The 21,065-nt window shown below is 34.9% G+C and overlaps 1 protein-coding gene across 5 annotated transcripts; it reads left to right on the plus strand.

Moving 5' to 3' along the window:
- Nucleotides 1–1,514: 1,514 nt before the first annotated feature.
- On the plus strand, nucleotides 1,515–20,487 carry LOC149966656 (ABC transporter G family member 20-like). Of its 5 annotated transcripts, none has more exons than XM_090171989.1 (13): nucleotides 1,515–1,604; nucleotides 3,873–3,944; nucleotides 5,110–5,231; nucleotides 5,788–5,938; nucleotides 6,693–6,847; nucleotides 10,565–10,766; nucleotides 14,011–14,157; nucleotides 15,620–15,958; nucleotides 16,282–16,459; nucleotides 16,920–17,038; nucleotides 17,201–17,537; nucleotides 18,497–18,583; nucleotides 20,109–20,487. In XM_090171989.1, the coding sequence occupies exons 2-13, from the start codon at nucleotides 3,879–3,881 to the stop codon at nucleotides 20,318–20,320; spliced, it is 2,115 nt and encodes a 704-aa protein (XP_090028115.1). In that variant the 5' UTR covers nucleotides 1,515–1,604; nucleotides 3,873–3,878; the 3' UTR covers nucleotides 20,321–20,487. The 5 variants fall into 5 exon arrangements, with proteins under 5 accessions (XP_090028115.1, XP_090028140.1, XP_090028131.1 ...); XM_090172005.1 differs by lacking the exon at nucleotides 1,515–1,604 and adding an exon at nucleotides 2,305–2,355; XM_090171997.1 differs by lacking the exon at nucleotides 1,515–1,604 and adding an exon at nucleotides 3,181–3,308.
- The last annotated feature ends 578 nt before the right edge of the window (nucleotides 20,488–21,065 follow it).

A 21,065-nucleotide genomic window follows, 5' to 3' on the forward strand; every position in this document is an offset into this window, starting at 1 on the left:
TCTTTTTATACAATAGTATTAATCAATGAGTTCCCAAAAATAACTTCTTATGACGCGATTGAAGCCTTGGGAAGAAAATTGACCGTGATGACCGAGTGCTGTGGCTAAGTGGTTAGCATTTTCGCCCCGCAGCAAGAGGAGCTGGGTTCGATCCCAGCTTGTGGCACTGGGTGGAAACTCGGAACCACTCCTTCGGCGTTGAGTTTGCAAGTTCTCTCCCCACTGGTTTAAGGGTTTTCCCCCAGCTCGTCGGTTTCCCCTTCATAAAAACGTTTTGAGGTTAATGGTAATAGTTAGTGTAGGAAGCTGTTGGCTCGCGTGGCATGAAGGGCTTGCCACCACCCTCCTACGCATTGTAACCCGGTCACCTAAATTAATGACTTCAAAAAGCGCTTGATGACTTAGGTGATGCCTAGCTAATATTTATTTGATTGCCTCCCTTTGAACAATAAAACGTCTTATTAATAAATCTAATTTCCTCCCAAACAGGTTTTCATTTCATTTCACGAGGCCCACAGCCGGAGCCTCAGGCGTTCACTGGGATCACGGAGGATAAATACTAATGAGCTTCCTTCTCCCTTATTTTCAGAAGCCACGCGTTTCAATGAAGAAAGCGTAAATAATAAATTTCCATAAGCCATTATCAAAAAAATAATTTAAATAGCAACCTGACAATTTTGACGATAATAATGATTTTTAAAAACTTAAAATGGTGAGTATTCGATTATTTAACGTAATTTTTCCGTTGACGAATGATTTTTTTATTGATTTCATAAAAAAATCCAAATTTTCAAATAATCCTTGTCATTATTATTTAACACTGATTTCGGCAAATCTGAATAAACTTTGCGTTTTCGGTAAGAACGTTGACTTTTTCATAACCGAAACGTATTAATAAGGGTTAATTTTGCATTAAGTATTATAGTATGGCAATTAGAACTTAACAATAAAGAGATTAAATAAGACCAAGTAAAAAATTTAAAAGAAATTAAAAAATTGCTTTAGCAGAATTGACAAAGAATTTGTTCGATAAATCGAAAAATTATAAAAAAGACGGACGATCCAAATATTGAAAGCAAACTATGACACGTTAAATACACAGAACTCTTTATAGTATAAATGCGAAAGCCTGTAGACTGCCGACATATTTCGCGCCATTTTGCGCTTAACGTCAGTAGCGTTCTTAAATCCAGTTTTAATCAAACTATGCTCTATAAAATACAACTTGACTACCTCCTTTTTGGGTATTACGCAAATACGTGAAATTTAAACTCAAAGAGACTATACTCTACTTTCCCGGAATTAAATCACCGAGTTGTACGTCTAGCTGCTGCTCACCCCGATTTTGTATATTACGGAGAGATAATACCGAATATCTTTATTTTTTTAGGACATACAAGTATGAAAGTTGTTATCTAGGTTCCAATACATTTTCGAAGAATTTTTATCTCGTTTTCACTCTTAGAAAATGTAAAACAGTTGGCCATCAGTACTATTCCTCAAAACTATTTATTTTTTAAAATTAATCGTGAAATTCAAGTTAAAATATTTAAAATCCAACCGTTGTACGGAATTTCCTCCGACTGATAAAGGCCCGGATAAATGTATGTACAAGATTTACATATGTAATAGATTTACATATGTAATAGATTTACATATGTAATAGATTTACATATGTAATAGATTTAATTAAGATTTAATTATTGGTTACTAGCAGATAGGGATGCCAAGAGCCTTTTTAAGATTGCTAAATAATTTTACAATTAAATTTTTCAAATTTACCAGTAAGTGTCCTTGGATTTTTCTCATAAAACTTTCCTCTGTGGAATCAATAATTAAATGAGTATTTTTGATTTGTTCATAACGGGAACTCTTTCTTATGGAGACAGCTGCATTGTTTTCTTTAGATTGTTGTGAGAAAACTTAACGCGTTGTCTTTGAAATATTTGAGTGACATTTTACAAGTTAGTTTTATGTGTTCCTAATTGAATCTGTTTTAGAAATGTTTCTAGCGATTTTTCCATAAATCGAAGTGGCTATTCGTCGTTTAATCGATAGCAATCGCGGTAGTTACTTAGTGGTACACAACCACTAAGCGAATGCGCCAATTAGAAATTATCACATTTTTAATGCACGGGTTTGGTTTCATATTATTTTGACAATTTTCTGAATTGAGCTATTTTGTCAAGCTTGGTGATAAGAGGATATCGGTCGATTGTCTTTTTGTTCATAGTTTGTCCTGTGTGAGAAGCCAAACGTTGGACTTCGAAACTTTCAGTCTATTTGATTACGTTTCTAACGAAAGAGTGGTCAGTGATGCAGTACACTCCAGTTGTTGGAAGTTGAATTTACAAGGTACTGTTTTCTTTAGAACTATTTTCATATTATTTTTGGTTTAATTTGACAACCAAATCTCAACTCTAAATAACTAAATTAAACTATCAAACTACAAATATAACCGTTATTGATATTTCTTCAGAATTAATTGTTTCGTTTTTTGTCACGTTAATAAAAAGGTTAAGCCACTCCTTGAAAACGTGCTTTCTTGTACCTGTCTATCAAAACGTTTTCGTCATGGAGGGATCACTTTGATAGCGCGGTAAATTAGTTTTTCCTTAAATATATCTAATGCATTTTATCAAAGTCGTGTAAAAGACACTTTAATTTAATTTCCTTTTTTATAATGCCTATTCATCCTACTAAACATATAAGAACTCTTATTCGGAAACGTCATCAATATTTTAGATACGTTGATTATTCGAGGCCCGGTTGACCTGTAAAGTGTGGGTGACGGTATATTCAGCAAGTTCATTCTAGACAGGATAATCGCAAGGGGTCATGACCGGAAGTTTATCTTTTTAACTGTTTTAATATTGTAGTATTTTCTGTAGCTATTTTTGGAGAATACGTTTGGAACTTCTAGGGTTAGAGTTCACAATTATTTTGGTTTTCGAATGAAATAAGTTGAAAGATTTATTTATGAATAACAATTTCTAAGTTCGTATATCTTAAGTCTAGTTGTCAAAAATGACTAACTACAAAGTTGACGATAAGAAAAACTGGGAATACCAGATTAGGGCTATCGTAATTTTGAAAACAGTTTATTGCGGACCAATGAGATTTTTTTTTCTTTTTATGTTAGTTTTCTTCAAAGAGATAAAAAAAAATGGGTAGGAAAACGTAATGGATTTTACGGTGCCGCAGCTTTCGGTGCGATATAAACAAGGCCCTGCAGAGATATTTTGGGCCTCGGAGTAAATTATGTAAACGCGGACCATTCTGACTGAAATTTGCGAGAGAAGTTCAAGGTAAAGACTTTTATCAGAAGCATTCTTGGGAGGCCTTTTCCGCCAGAACCCGGAGGTTTTCCATTCGTTTCGCTGATTTATTTTCTATAAGATAGTGATAATCTGTAAAAAAAGTAACGTGGCAGGATCAAAATAACGTTTTACTCTGAAGAATAATATCAGAGACGGTGTTATATACGGTTTTATTTTAGTAAAATTGTATAATAAATATTTTGCCCTTCTAAGATTCAGGAAAACCGGTTTATTTATGTGATAAAACGTGAAATAATCATTTAAGAAAAAAGGACGCAATGGTTATATTTAAGTTTAAAATTCTTATTTGAATCTTTAAATAGTTTGGATTTAATTTTACTATAAAAATATTACTAAAGGAAATTTGCGGCCAAATGCGTGCAAATTACCATATTTCTGTAACCATAAAGACTATATTCAGTTCAACTTTTGAATTCTGCTAAGGGACAAACTAAGGGAAAATGTAACTGAAATGTTTTCAACCAGCTAAAATCAAATGTCAGATTAAATAAAAACTGTAGAAAGACATTAAAATTGTAGGATGTTCTTTAGGACAGAATGAATGTTTCAATGAAAGACGGCGAAATTTCGTACGCCAATGAAAATGACTCAAATGTGGAGCTGGTATGTACATTAGCCTCCCTAATTATTTTATTTTTACTACTTTAATAAATAAACCACTTTTAATAATCGTCCGGCCACTTTTTCTTTAATTTTGTGCTTTCTATAACCAAATATGGAATCATTAAATTAGTTATTCATACTCTTTGTTTATTACATAAGTTCCAAAGCATACTCTTTTAAAGAGATATTATATATTTATATATTTTTATAAATATTTATATGTTATATTATATATTTATATATTTATATATTTTTATAAATATTTATAAATCTTTAGATATATTATGTTATATATTTATATATTTTTATAAATTTTAATAAATATATATATATATATTATATTATATATTTATATATTTTAATAAATTTTAATAAATATATATATATATATATTATATTATATATTTATATATTTTAATAAATTTTAATAAATATATATATATATATATTATATTATATATTTATATATTTTAATAAACATTTATAAATATTTTTAAATATTTAGATATATTATATTATATTATATATATATATATATATTTATAAATATTTATATATTTTATGTTATATATTTATATATTATATATTTATGTTTTTATAAATGTTTATATAGTAATAATAATAATATGATATAGTTATGTTTTATAAATGTTTGTTTATTATATTATATATTTATGTTTTTATAAATGTTTATATAGTAATAATAATAATATGATATAGTTATGTTTTATAAATGTTTGTTTATTATATTATATATTTATACTTTTATATATTTATACACGTATACACATTTATCTACATTTTCTACATTTCTTTACATTTCTATAGATTTATGTATATTTATATAATGCCAATTTTACTTAAAAAATAAATATTCTTTAGCAAATTGAAGTTTTAAAATGATATTTTAGGCTTCCCTGCATTTCTCGGATGCCTTTACTGACGTCATTTCCGGTAGATGTTCACATGTTGTACATATTTAATTTGGTATAACTTTGACTGTAGTAAAATACACCCCCTTCTCAGCCCCTTAGGTATTTTACATAGTTTAAATCCCTCCCTTGGAGAATTTCTGGCTACGCCACTGTTGTTAAATGTTTCGTAAATTCTGTCACATTACAAAGTTTTTGATAAAACTATTAAACCTGGACTGTCCTTTAAACAGGGTGACAGGAATAACTCACCTTTCGCCGTTCATGTACGGGATGTTTACTTCACTTATGACCAAATAACTAGAAAACGTTATGTACTTAATGGAATGGACATAAACGTATTAAAAGGAAAAATGTAAGTGTATACGAATAATATTTATTTCGTTTTTGCATTGACTCTTCAATCTACATACGATTCTTAGATATGACACTTTATTAGTCAAGGGTATATAAAATCTTTTGAAAATTGAAGTTAGTAATTAGGAGTCAGTTTTTTAATTTCAGAAGCTTCCCAATTCTTACTACAGATGTCAATTTTTTTAAATCTTTTTCTAACTGATCAAGAAAATAACGTAAGCAGCAAGACTGACACTTCAGCCGAAAGGTTTTAATTTACTTCTGGAAATATAAAACGAACCGCTACAAAATTAAAAATAATATTCCCCGAAATTGAACGTAGAATCTCGGTACACCTATTGAACGTAGAATCTCGGTACACCTATTGAATCTAAAATTGATGTACATAGTTAGATGTAGATGTAAGTTTGTTCACAATTACGATGTTACTTAATATTTAGAAACTCACAACGAAGATAAACAAAGCTTTGTTTTGGAAAGGGGGAAATAATCGAGAAAGCGCGATGTATGCACAAAAAATAACCAATGCACAAAATTGTTCCTTGCCTTTGCAGATACGGTTTGCTGGGGCCAAGTGGATGTGGAAAATCAACTCTAATAAACTGCATAACGGGCGCCTCAGTTCCAAGTCGAGGAAATATTGTTCTTTCAGTGCAATTGAGCAGAAGGAAAATCCCAGGCCCTGGAGTAGGATTTATGCCTCAAGTAAGTCACGACAGGGTTAAAAATTTCTAAACAGAATTTAGAGTTCGGGGGGAGGCAATGGAGTAAGGATTAAAGGATATGAGACTGCGAGTCAAATTAAGCACTCTAAATCTGGAAAAGGCACACTATTTAGTCTGGTTAACTTTGGCAGTATTGCAGATTGAATAGCAAATATAACATTAACTTTTCTTACTATGAAAACCGTTCATTCCCAGAACTTTTAACACGCGAAAAAGAAAACGTTTATGTTTTTTTTAAATCTTATACATTTAGATTTATCTTACCTTTTTTCATAAATGTTTGATCAATAGATTACCTTCCCAGGTTGAAACGTTACCTCGTTGCGCATTTTAAAAGTAAACCCCACTTCCATCTAGTGGTTTTCATATTTAATTGTGTATAGATGCGATCTATATCTGCTTCACATACTCTAGACTTGTTAAATACAGAAAACATGGCAGACAATTCTTTTTCCCATCTCTTATCTTATCTTATCAGATGTAAGCTTAATAATTCGGTTAAATTAAACGTATGAATATTTGTGTTATTCAGCAATTGGTTAAATAAATTGCTTATCTCAGTTTGGAACAGTTGAAAAAATCAAGATTATATCAGACAAATTAAACTGTCGCGGTTAAAAGCACTACATCTTATTGTACTTCCCATTCATTAAATACTCTAAAATGCAGACTAGTATTAGCAAAGTGTTGCATATCCATTTTAAACAGCTGTTTTCTATACTCCCCGCTCAAAGGAATTGGCACTTTTGAGTAACCTAACCTCAAAAGAAACATTTTGGCTTTTTGGTCAATTGAATGGGGTTCCATCTCAAGTTCTCACCGAAAATATTAAGCGACTTAGTAAATTGTTCGATCTTGCACCAGGTCACCAACTCATTGCGAACTTAAGGTATGTACCTAAATTTATTTCGTATTTCGATCCAAGTAAAAGTCAGTTTTAGATAGAATTTCTAAATTATCAGGTGACATAGCATGTGCAAGGGTACATTGGACGATGAAAAGTTAAACGCCCTTGAAATTAAATTAAGAGAATTTATCATTCAAGTTTTAAGTCAAGATGGCCTTGACGTGACCTATTATGGGCTGGTTAATTAAAATACCTATAAATTAAATGTTAAAGACAATGGAGATCTACAAAGAAGGCAAAAATGATTTATTCAAATTGCTTTGATTTGAGTATATAAGTTGATTAGGGGTTCAACTTACAGGGAGACGACCCAAGGTGATAATCACCGATTTTGTTCAAACTCGAGTATAGTGTACACCTCCATGTACCTTAATAAACCTGCAAGGGAAAAGTTGTGACGGGCTTTCGTTTTGACATAGAAACCGAAAACGTTTTTGACAACATGATTTGGGATTTTTCCATTGAAAATAACATGGGAATCTGTGTAACCTTTTAAAAATGAAAAATTTTGAAAATTTCCAAAATGTTAAAAAAATTTAAATTGATTTTAAAAATTTAATTTAATCAAGTTTAAATGCCATTTGGTCAATTGGGGGACCCTTTAAATCCTTCAGAGTTCCATGTTATTTTCAATGGAAATAATTCCAAATCATGTTGTCAAAAACGGTTTTCGGTTGCCATGGCAAAACGAAAGCCCGTCGGAACTTTTTCTTTGCAGGTTTTTCAAGTTACTTGGAGGTGTACATTATACCCGACTTTGAACAAAATCGGTGATTATCACCTTGGATCGTCTCCTATGCAATAGGAATCCTCATTTTAAGAAGGGATAGGAATCAATTTTTATTAATCTATGTAATATGACTAAGATTTTACTAAAAATATGAACATTTTACTAACGACAGCACCGCAGTTTTTAAACTCAATAGTACTTTTCGTAACAATGGCTTCGTATTAAGATTCTTGTACTTTTCTGTGCGATCAGATGCGTCATTTTGTGTGATTATCTAAAATGACTCTTAAAAATTTATCCAACAAGATTTTTCTTAAATCTTGATTTTAAAGTGATAAACTATTTTTAAATTTATCACAAGCTAATCGTTTTCGAAAGTAGAGCAAAATTTAATTGTCATTTGTTTGTAATACTTATGTTCGGGGGAAAAAGTGGACGGAGGATTGAGCGAACTCAGTAACAAGAGACAAGAGCTTGATTGACATTCGTGTAGGATATTTTAGCTCTCCGATGTCTTGGGCGTGAATAAATGCCTATTAAAGGTACATTATCACCAAATTTCCGGCTAAGAACTTAGCCTCAAATTTCATAATTTTCCTATACCGTAAAGTAGCGCCTTCCAAAAAAAGCGGCCAGAATTGGAAACTGAATAGTCAGAATCAGTATGAATTTTCACTGAGTACGAAGCTGCAGCGGAGGAATGCTTAGAGTATATTTATCACGGATAGATAACGTAGTCGCTGAAAACGTCAACCATAAGGTTACATTTATTTCTAGCATAGTCTTGGTCGATAATTCAAAATAACGGTCAAAACGCCGCCGATCAGTTTAGTAAAATATTTTCGGCGGCGTAATCGTCGGCCATTTTCGGTATGGAGATACAGGCCGGAAGGCAGGCAAGGCTGTCAGATTCCGATAGACCGAAAACGGCCAACTCTCTCAAATGTTTTCGTTTTCAAAACGAAAATTTTGCGGCGTAGCTATCGACTAAGACTATTGTTTCAAAGTCTGAAAATAATAGCGACGTGGTACTGCCACCTATGGCAATCTAATTAAAAAAAAATTAGATAATATAGAAGAGGAAATGCGATTCAACCCAATAATCTTTTGGTTTTTAAAGGCTATTAGCTTTGGATACAGCTAAGACTTAAGCTGTGTCTATTCAAATATACATTAACCAAAGCACCCCGCGCAAAAACCCAGCTTAAGAAACTAGAAAAACTGTCCTCGAGATATATATTAAAGTTTGGTCAAAGGTAAAGTTGCTATTCCTATTCGATGTTTTCTATGAACTAGCTATTTCTAGCAGACTAAACAAAGAGAAAGAGTCTCAGTGAGCGGGCTGTTTCCCGAGTCGGTACGTAGTGTACTGCATTTTCTTAAGCCTTAGCGGATATTTTGTTAAATCTTCAATTGTGGCAAGAAATCAACCTGCGAAAAGTGTGGAAAATCTATTAAAGGAGCTTGAAAATGGGGATAATATTAGAGTGTATTTAAAAAGTAATACTTAAGGACAAGCTATTAGCCAAGCGTGGAAATATTTCGCTCAACTTCCGCATCAAAAGGAGGGAACATTTCATACTTTAGATGCAACGAATGTTAACTATTTAAATTTTTTATATTCTTGGATGTATTTTTAAGGTTTACACCGCCAAACGCCGCCGACGCTGAATAGAAATAACCATACGCCGCCACCGAAACTAGTTGGTCGGCGGGCTATCACGCTACCGCTGAACGCTCTAAAAATGAGTAACGGCACCGCCGACAATTTTACGTCGGGGTCGGACTCTACTATAAATCCACTTTCTTCAACCGCTTTAATTACACCCAAAGAAATTTTGAGAAGCTCATCTGATAAACTTTTTTGATAAGCACTGAACTAAAAACACAGCAAATGGGTTGGTAGTGAGTCTCCTCTATCATCTTTTCGCGTTAAAATTGTCTCGCCAAAATATTTATCCATATAGACCCATAACAAAAGAGGTACCACAGACGAGGCTTAAGTCAGACCTCTGGACGGAACATCCTGTTTGTGACGTTTTCAACCACGTGACCGCCATTGAAATATACAGGCGGAAGTAAGGAAACGGATGTTCGGTCCAAATGCTGAATTTCCAGGTAAAAATGTTAATTTTCGGCCCCTCCCCCCCAACTTTCATCATGGGTCTATTTCAATCATAAAGAAGTTTTGGCTTGATAGACATTTGGCGTGTTTCAATTTTGAACATTCACTAATGAGACATACTTTGGATATTTCGGTAACTTCATTTGCTTAGAATTTTCCTTTAGGTGGTTCTTTCTGGTAGGTACAATATATCGAAATCTCGAATGAAATTACACATAGCGGCTGACTTTTAATTTTGTGTGTTGGGTGTAGTAATGACTTTTTACCATAAGCAAGTATTTCCTCAATAAGGAAATTTGCACGAACATCACCAACCATATACTGGCCCCCATAATTTTCCTTAGTTGTAGGTATTCTTTTCTCTCTTTTTCTTCTTTAATTGTTTCCCTTTGGCTAGTAGTTAACTTTTTTAAGTTTCAACTTTTTTTCGTAACTCATAATTGTCCTTCACAAATTTGCGTTTGGATATCCTATAGCGTCTCTTGTTAACCACAGGTGAAGCTTGAGTTTAAACATTTGTCCATGTAATTAAAAATAGAACCTTGATTTGAACAATCTTGCCCTGGTTAATATTTTGTTAAACAAATGAAAACCCGTTCCGTCGTGATCTTTCAGGCCTCTAGTTGAATTGAAATGTGAAGAGGAGCTTTTGTTTAATGGAAACCGAGTTGCTAAACTTGACGGTCTTTAAGACAAGATTCAAGATTATTCGAAATGTTTTCGTCCAATGTCTCCCGTGCTCGAGCTTTGTCTAAAAACTTTGAAAAATTGATTTTTTATTATTAGTCATGGATCATTTTATAATGAACATTCTATACCATTGAACTTCATTTTCCTGTGGTAGCGGTGGTCAGAAGCGAAGAGTGTCTCTGGTCTGCGCCCTTCTTCACGACGCGCCGCTTCTAATCTTGGATGAGCCGACAGTGGGCTTAGACCCGATTCTGAGGAAAATTATTTGGGATTTCTTGTTGGATTTGACGGAAACTAATCAAACGACAATATTACTAACGACCCACTATATAGAAGAAGCGAAAGACGCTCATACGGTAAGTTTCATCATAAAATTTAAATTTTTACAAAGATAGTTTGGAGATGAAGATATTAAAATACCACAATGGTTAAAGGGTATGTAATGACAAAATTGAAGCTAATTGGACATAACACCGGATGTTCAAGCAATAGCTCTATACCACACTTAAAATATGGCTGCTGGAAGGGGCAAGTGATGGTTGGGTCACTAAGTGATAAAAAGGTTATAGAACATGGGCGCGCGTCACGCTGCACGAATCAAATTTCACAAATTGATTTAATCGTGCTAGAAAATCTAGTTGCACAGGAAAAAACTACCTTGCGATATTTAAATCAAAATTAAAAACGCGTTTAAACCTTTAACACTTTTACGTCCAAATTTAATACGGCAACGTGTTGAATTTTTAAATACATGCAGGGCCGTGCAGAGGGGGGGGGGCAAAATCCCCGGGGCCTGGGTGAAAAGGGCCCACGAGGGGGGCCCGTAGCTGTAGGGCCCATCGAAGAAGCTCAAGGGGGGGGTGCAAATCAAGATAACTTGGGAGAAGTTTTAAGGGCTCAAGGGGGGGGGGGGTGCAAATCGAAGGGGCCCGCGAGTAAGTTTGCCCGGGGCCTCAGGATACCTCTGCACGGCCCTGAATACATGTTAACCAAGGAAATAGTATATTTTGCTCAATCTGCATTATTAACATTTCCAATTAGAGAATCACTTGAATAGAATTCCCTTATTATTATTCCCTCGTGTGTGATTGCCAGATCTTCTACAGAATAAAAGTGTCCATGATTCTCGACACAGTAGTCGTGCTAGGTATAGAAAGGTAGGCTACAAATTTCATATTACCACTAGTTTTTGACTTAATGTAATTTAATTTAACCTTAAATGTTAAATGAGAGCTACCACAATGATTGGACCATGTCATGTTATCGTTCCACGTAAAGCATTTCAGATCGCTTGGCAGTTTGGCAGCAACGAGATACCGGACAAGCACCCGTTCCCGATATTAAAATGGGGGCATTTTTTAATCGAGACGTACCAGAAATCGAACTTAAGTTTTCCAAACATAACGAACCGCTGCAATGAAAACAAGTTGGCAAGCCAAAATATACCTCTCCTCGGAAGAGTTTTTAATTTTCAATGAAGCGTAACTGTATCCATGGTTCGGCGGTAGAACGCTCACCTGTCGTGCAAGAGGGCTCGGGTTCGAATCCCGGCCGTTTAAAAAATTATACTGCACCCAATGACAAAAAGAGGTCGCTTTTGGAAAAACCTTTTCCCTGATTGTAAGAAACTGCGTACGCAGTGATTACCCTTTGCCCCGAAAATGCGAACGCGTTCACAGGCCTGACAGACAGACCCACGGACAGACAGACAGACACGGTGGTTGTATAACCCCTCCTAGGGTACAAATTCCCCTCGGAGAGGTAAAAATTCTAAGGTTATGTGTGAACGTTTATTAGTTAAAAGAGTTTATCAGTAACCTTTTTGAAACACAACGTTATTAAGTTAAATGCTTTGCACCTTAACGCGATTAAAAGTTAAACAATAGGCGTAATTATCGAACAAAAGTTTATCGTGGTTAAAGGGAATAGAACCCCCAACGCGTTCTTTGTGGAAGACCCCATCAATTTCCTTTATTCTCTTCACAATCAGCGATTATCAGCGCCGCAAGTGTGAAAAGCCACGGGAGGCAGCGGGAAATATTGGAACCCTCGGAGGGCGACAGAAATACCAGAGGTTATATTCCCTTTAACGCTTTTCTTTGCTATACACATGTGTAGGTTTTCACAATTGTTTAAAAAGCGTTACTGACTGGCGTTTAGAAATAAAACGTTTAGATTCTAAATCCTGTTACACGAAAGTCGTTTTGTTTATTATTTAAATCTGAACCAGGACTACTTGTATGCAAGGTTTTCTCAGTAGCTGCGCTAAGGGTGGGCTGAAGTGGGCCTTAGCCCCCCTGCATTTCTGAAAGGGGCCACATATTTTTATTAAAAGGGCCACATATTTGAATTTATGAATTTTCTTTACCTCTAGAAATTGGTTTTATTGCCAAGAAAGGTTTTTCTGGAAAAAAAAACTTTCAAAATCAATTTGTTTACTCAATAAGATAGTAGACCATAAACAGATAGATTCGGGAGGAAGGGAGCAGAAATTGAAAGAAAGTTGAATGGACAATAGAAAGAAAAGAAAGGGAATTTAGGGAAATACCCCGGGCATGCAAGTGTCCCCTCCAAGTCGGATACAAGGTCATAGGGGGTCCAGTAAACGCGACGAGAGCCGCAACAATAAAACGACCTTGCTCTTCTCACTTCCTGAAAAATTTATAAATGGGGCACTAAAGTTGCAAGGGCCACAAAATTCTTAGGGGCCACAAAATAATTAGCTCACCTGTGAAAAAACCTTAGCGCCGCTACTGTGTTTTCTTAAGGTTTAAAAACTATAAGGTTTGCTTGTGATATGCCTCCATCGCTCCAAGCAATAGTTAATCTGGAGGGAGCGATTCAATACAGTCCACTAACCGCTATGCGATTAATCAGGGGTGAGATACGTGTAAAGGCCACGCCAACGGGGGGATCCTTGGGGACCGGGGTGGGAACACCCGTGGCGGAAGTACTCTGACCACCCGTTGGGGAATTGGTGGTCGTCCTCACACGGCCATCCTCAAACTCTGTCTCCCAGACGCTTCGGATTACAGTAGTACGCCACTACTGGGGTGGCGGATGGGTTCGATCTCAACTTGTAGCTCTCGGTGAAAACTCGGAACCGCTCCTTCTGCGTTGAGTTTGCAAGCTATCTGCCCACTGGTTTAAAGGGTTTTCCCTCGAGCTCTTCGGTTTCCCCTTCCATAACCACTTGTTGAGGTTAACGGTTATAGTATAGGGAGCTGCTGGCTGGCGTGGAATGAAGCGCTGGCCACCACCCTCCTACGCATTGTAACTAGGCCAACTGAATTAATGGCTTTAAAAGTCGCATGATGACATAGGCCTTAGGTGGTGCCTTGGTTATTAGCCAAGTTGATGATTGATGATGATTACTCCCGGCAGGGAACGATTCTAGTTTTTCTGTTTGTCTTGCAATATTCTCGGTGTTACCGGGTAGATCCACTGTCGCTAGCCGTTTCCGGCAGCCATATTTGAAAGGCGATCGATGGTTATTATTATTACACATTTTTATATCATTTTTAAATCCTTCGAAAATTGGGGAAATTAAAGAAGATAACGTAAACGATAAATTATGCGGCTACATAATAATTTTTTTAGGTTGGGCTCATGAGAGATGGAAAACTATTGGCCGAGAAAAGTCCTTCAGATTTGTTGATTCACTTCAACGAAAACAACTTGGAACGCTGTTTCTACCGTGTCTGCGAAAATAAGGAATTGAAAATTGACGACAGCTTAACTTTAAAGGTAAAATCAAGAATATATTTATTAACCCGCTCACATCATAGTCTAAATGACACCCTAGAACGATAGGAGGGTGAAAAAACGTCACAGGCGTGCGCTTAAATCGCGTCGGAGGACCTAAGTTTTAGGGAACAAATGATATATAGGCCTGATTTTTTAAAGTGCTTACTTTCCGAGCATGAGGGAGATTGCAAGCAAAAATAAAAATCGTCTTAGCATAAATAAAAACTTTTAGTAAGTCGAGTAAATTGTTTGTAGATCGAATGTCCTAGATCCTGAGATGTTTCGACTCTTTTTAATTATTTATATGAGCGAAGGTTAGCCCGACCTTAAATGAAAGTAGCAAACACGCGTAAGGTTTTGAAGGTCTGAATCAGCATTTGAATATTGATATCGATATTATTAAGATCGGAATCGACATTTGCTAAAGATCGACTATGTCAGCATTCCCGGTGTACAGTCGGCTCTCATAAAAGTCATCAAGCATATGCGACGCCAAACGTTTCACAATCAACACTTTTGGACATGTCAAATGTTTTTGACTAATTCTTTTGCGTTACCATTCATTAGCTATTAATTCACCGAATCCCATCAAAGTTACAACGTGTCCACCAATAAAACATTGACGATTTAAGTTAATTATTTATTCAACTCGCGATTGGGTAGTTTGAATTTCCATCATTGTGATTGGTTGAAGGGCATCGCAGATTTAGTCGCGAAAGTTCGAGACTAGTCAAAAACGTTTTAAGAGACACATTTCCGAACTAGTTCCTCGAGTTTTAGTATCAAAATTTTCGTCTAGTCAAAATCTGTTGTATTGTGACACTTTCGGCTCACGTTATATTTCCATACGGGAATTGAGACATCTTTGTTGTACGCGACTACAGTTTTTGACCAGTTCTATTTTTCGGAGGAGGGGATAAAGGCAAGAGATTTTTTAAGGAGGTAACTTAATTATTTCACATGACACGTAAAGGCCAATAAAAGCTTTGCATAAATTTAATAAACCAATACAATGGTGTTTTTCAATAATTATGTTAATTATATTGCTGTCCAATTACCGTTAAAGACCTCTAGTCCAATCACGCTGCGCGAAGAAATTGTCTAGTCGAAACTAAAAGCACTAGTCAAAATGCAGTTTTGATATGTCTTAAATTGATTATGACATGTATAAATTGTGTCGGGTCAAGTAAAAATGTAACTCCACCCAGCTACGCCCAAATGAAGCAGCCAATTTCTAATGGTTGAATAAATAATTAGCTTAAATCGTTTTTATTCTATTGGTGGAAACGTTGCAACTTTGATGGGATTCAGTTAATTAATAGCCAATTAATGGTAACCGAAAAGCGATAGTCGAAAACTTTCGACATGTCCAAAAGTGTAGCTTGTGACACTTTTGGCGTTTCATGCACGCACACGTTTTCGGGCACGTTCTCAAACTCTCGACTCTTTTTTTGGTTAATAGGAATATTCCGAGCCAAATTCTCATTTGGCAAATGAGAAGGATGTGACACCAGCCTTAAAAGAAACAGATTTGCGAAGAGATATATGGTGCAATTCCGATTTTCGTTTCACTTTCGGCAACATTCTTCCTTCGCTGATAATGAAGAACTTCAGAGTTCTGAAACGTAACTTTATTCTGCTTTACTTCCAATTCGCCTTACCTAGTTTCATCATATTTTTTTGCGGTATATGCGTGGGAACAAACGTTTACGATTTACCTATCGGGATTTTCAACGAAGAATCTCCCAAAGATCTCAGTTTAGAGTTACTGAAACACATCAGTTCCCACCCTGTTGAACAAGTAAGTTTTTGTTAAAGCAATAAAAGTAGCAAAATCTATTTTATTCACTTAATGAAAAGCAGATCACACGTCTTAAAGTGGTTCTTAATAGTTTAAAAATAACAAATAATCTCTGTTTAACCATTTTTATCACTAAACACGTTTTAATGAATCCAATTTTTAATTTTAATCTGCTTATAAAATCATCAACAGAGGTTAAATCAAAGCAGATATATTTAAGTTACGTATTTAAAAACACAGTTATTATACGAAAACTAAAAAAAATTATGTAATAAGAAAACTATTTTTTGGCTGGAACCGCTATACTTCTTTTTTCTTTGTAGAATTTTTTCGAAGACAAGGAATCTGCCCTTGATTTCGTCAAATCTGGAAGAAGTTCAATGACGATTTATATTCCAAACGAGTTCTCCATATGTTTGAAAAACCGAGTAACACTTGGAATTCGTTCCAGCGAAGAAGACGTGAAGTGCGCTTCTGTGTACCTTTACTCCGACACAACAAGTGAGTTTACTCGACTAAGGACACTATTTCCCTTACATTACAAGAAGTTATTGGCGTATATGATACTTGACTCTCAAGTTATTACGGATACACCATTGCTTAAAACCTTCACAGGGGCAGGAGAATGGAGGCAATGTATATAATATGTTATGTTTAATGCTAATGTATATTTAAAATCTTACCCTTTTGAGAACCAACCAACCTGATGATTAAAAGATCAACTATTAAGAAAAAAGAAGCTAAACTAAATTACATAAATTTACTCATAATGTTAGGAATAATATTATCTTTTACCCTTAAAGTTTCAAATAATACCAATTATAGTATACATATTATTATGATTTAAACCGATCCACCAGAAACAACATCTCATTCAAATGAAATGTAGTTAGAACTAATGTTATTTGACATTTTATCTGAAACTAAATTTAGTTAACTTGAGTTTTATGACCAATTATAGATCGAATTACATCTCTGACTCTACAACAAATGCTCATCTCTTCATTTCAATTTTTCGAAATGGAATACTTAAGGAAATATGCAAATGCAACGCCTTTATTAGCTACACTACCAATGTTGGTAAGTACATTCTATTTTGAAACAAAAGACCATTATACACCTACTTTGTAATTTTTCAATCTTTAATCTCTGATCTTTGATATAATATATATGTATATATATTACCTATAATCTATAAACTATAGAAAAACAATAAATTAATAATAATAAAATTTTTTCTAGTTTGATAAACCGGTCTATGGAAAAATGGATGCTTCATTCTCTGAATACATCGTTCCCTCAGTTCTACTTATTTGCATTCATTTTTTGGCAGCGACGTTGGCTGGAATTAACTTAATTAGCGAGTCACAAAATGGCGTGCTAGAACGATTCGCGATATGTGGTGTGAAGAAGATTGAAATATTTTTGGCTCAACTTTGCACTAGTATGGTCATTGTGATTGGTCAAGTGTTTCTCATGTTGGCAACTCAGTTTTTACTGTTTGACACGAAAATTTGTGGCTCTTACGTTCTGGTTGTATTATTCATGGTTCTTCAAGGAATGTGCGGATTGCTATTCTGTGAGTAAATATTTTAGGGCAATTCTTATTTTTTAAGCTCACAAACCTCTCATGATCATGTAAATAGATACATTTGTCTTCAACGATTTTATGTAAATTGGTTCGAATGATATCGCTCTCGTGTAAGCACAAATATTATAATTACACTTTGTGATCTGCTTTCACACGATTCCTGTTAAAAATTGATGCATGTTAAAAGAAACAGACTGTCTTATTCGCCAACACTTCTGTTCATTAGCTCTCTTTCTGTTCCAAATGAATGACGGTTCATTCGCTTAGCTTATCTTGAAAGTGAATGACTGTCGCATACGCTCCCTTTCTGTTGAATCTGAATGACTGTCGCATACGCTCCCTTTCTGTTGAATGTGAATGACTGTCGCATACGCTCCTTTTCTGTTGAATGTGAATGACTGTCGCATACGCTCCCTTTCTGTTGAATGTGAATGACTGTCGCACACGCTCCCTTTCTGTTGAATGTGAATGACTCGCATGCGCTCCCTTTCTGTTGAATGTGAATGACTGTCGCATACGGTCCCTTTCAGTTGAATGTGAATGACTGTCGCATACGCTCCCTTTCTGTTGAATGTGAACGACTGTCGCATACGCTCCCTTTCTGTTGAATGTGAATGACTGTCGCATACGCTCCCTTTCTCTTGAATGTGAATGACTGTCGCGTACGCTCCCTTTATGTTGAATGTGAACGACTGTCGCATACGCTCCCTTTCTGTTGAATGTGAATGACTGTCGCATACGCTCCCTTTCTGTTGAATGTGAATGACTGTCGCATACGCTCCATTTCTGTTGAATGTGAATGACTGTCGCACACGCTCCCTTTCCGTTGAATGTTAATGACTGTCTCATTGAAACATCTTTTAATTTTTTTCTGCTTCATTTGGTACCCAATATGAAATTATTCTTCTTGTCAGATTAATGAAATAATTTAATCGTCATTTTCGCAGCATTTTTCGTAAGTGCACTTACAAAAAACGTTTTGGGCGCTTTAATCGGAGGAATAGGGACATACTTCTCTACAGTAATCATGTCCGGTAAGTGTTTTGCGTGGATTTTATTAATAAGGAAATCATTATTGCAACTAGCATTAAATTGTCATTATACATTCCGCTCTTATATGGTAGTACGTTGTGTGTGGTTCTTATTTTAACTGTTAAGGAATTATCATACTCTTATTTAATGCACCTAGGAAACACATTTCCTCTGACTTAATCTGATCATATAGTATGATATAGAATATCTAAACTGATCTTATTTTTAAGATAAAATCCTTTAAATAAACAAATTAAGGAACAACACTATGTTGTATTAATAGGCTATATTATATTATTATGTCACATTAACTAAAGTTCACGTTTACTTTCTGATCTGATATCTCATATCAAATGGTTGAAATCGGGTTGAAATAAATATTATTGGAAAATAATATTAATTAATCTATCACGGTAGTTAATTTATCTTACAGCAGCTCCAGACGCCCGCTGGTTGCTGCGGCTTCCAGTAACTTAGTCAAAAATTGTTATATTTATCGTTTTTTTTATATATATAATTTTACACTAGATGGAGAATCAGCTCGATTGCCAAATCTATTTGGACAAAGGCATGCACTTTTATGATCGGACACTTCCCAAGCTCCTTAAATTTATAATAGCAGTATAACGAAATAACAAAACTTATAAAACCAAACATTAATATAACTCTAGTTTCATTTGTTAAAATGCAAATTGCTCAAATGTTTCTAAGCTCTGCATGCATTTTTCACATGAGTTGTCAGATCTCTGACATAAGAGACACGCTGCCATCTGGAAACGTCTGTTTAACATTGACTGTTCCGTCCCTTATTTGATGGTCTAAGATATCTTTCCTCTTTGAATTAAAAGTCCGTTATCATTTTATCATTCCCATTTTATAAATTGAATATTTTTGTAATGCCCACCTATAGTTTTCCGTAATCTTACACCGCTTACAAAAACGTTTTACCAAAATTAACCAGATCAAAAATCAATACCATGATATAAAATTTTTATCGAGGTAATTTAAACTGATAAACTGATGTTATTCGTAAATTAAAATGGTAGATTTTCTTTACAGCAATAAATTATTTCTAATTTAAAATTTTGGCGCTGGTTTCATAGAACTAATCTTTGACTCCAATCTGTTGAAAACTTTAACCTTTGCCAAGTTCTTCCATAGACTGTTTAGTCGAAGCAGGCGAAGCAAATACTATCCACCTGTTAGTTTAATTAAACAAAATATTTTTTAAATAAGGTTATGTTATACATAAACACTGGTCTTAATCGTAGGAAATAATGTTAAGCAGCCGAGGTCTTTATAGTTTTAACTTAATCGGTAATAACACGAATAATATCCATTCATAGTATAATGTGTTTTTAAGATTTGCTGGTTAAATCAGCAAAACGGATCGAATATTTTTGACTGCAATCCGACCCAACAGAAAGTCTAATCGAGTTTATTTGGAATGTCATTCAGTCTTTAACTACCTTTAATTTTTTAATTATTCAAAAGAATTACTGTTATAAATACCTTACTAATTTTCAGGATTTGTGTGGCCACTACAAGGCATGCCACACGCTATGCAATGGTTCGCCCGGTTTATACCGGTGACGCAATCAATTGAAGCTCTTCGATCGGTTTTGTCACGTGGCTGGGGAATCGGGCATTTTCAAGTCCAAATGGGATTGCTTAGTATTGTGGCTTGGTCAACCTTTTTTCTAGTAGCTGCTATGATCTTATTCCAGGCCAAAAAGTGAATTATCCAACCCATGGAAATTCCAGTATTTTTCTTGTATAAGTTCCAAGTCTGCCGCAGTAATGTACTGCGATGTGAATCTGTACGTGAAGCGTACAAAACGAATCAATATACATATATTTAATTGATGTTATTCTTCCTTAAAAAGAAATAAAAATAAAAGTTAAATGTGATAAAAACAAAGCTTCGGAGAATTTTAAATAAACTTCTGTTAACATTTTTTTATACAATGTACACTTTGTACAGTCTGTTAAATAATTCTTCGACAATGGGAGTTTATGCAAGGTAAGTAGAGGTCATCAGTACATCGCTTCGCGAATGTTGAGAGATATGCCTTTCATCAGCGAGGAACAACGAGTGCAAATTATAACGTCAAGACAAGGAGGAGCTACTTGGGAGGACATAGCAACCAGAGTTGGATGTTCTGTATCTGGAGCGACATATCACTACCTAAAACCGGCATTTTTGAATTAATTAATATTGTAAAGGAATGATTTGGGCATAGAGGCTCGACGAGAATGGATGATTATTATTATATTGAAAGTAGAAAATAGGTGTCGAAAACTATAATCACTGGTTGAGCAAAAGGCGGCCGCCATTTAACCCTATCAACCGATTCCGCCAAGTTTGTTTTTACCACAAGTAACATAATACCTATAAGTATGACACTTCCCATTGTTTCAATGTTAAAACTTGAAGTCACTGTGTCTATCAAAATTATCGAAAAAGCCATTCACTCCAGGCAA

The sequence above is a fragment of the Leiobunum rupestre genome, chromosome 1, assembly GCF_980474605.1.
Source record: "Leiobunum rupestre chromosome 1, qqLeiRupe1.1.hap1, whole genome shotgun sequence".
Taxonomy (NCBI): Eukaryota; Metazoa; Arthropoda; class Arachnida; order Opiliones; family Sclerosomatidae; genus Leiobunum; species Leiobunum rupestre.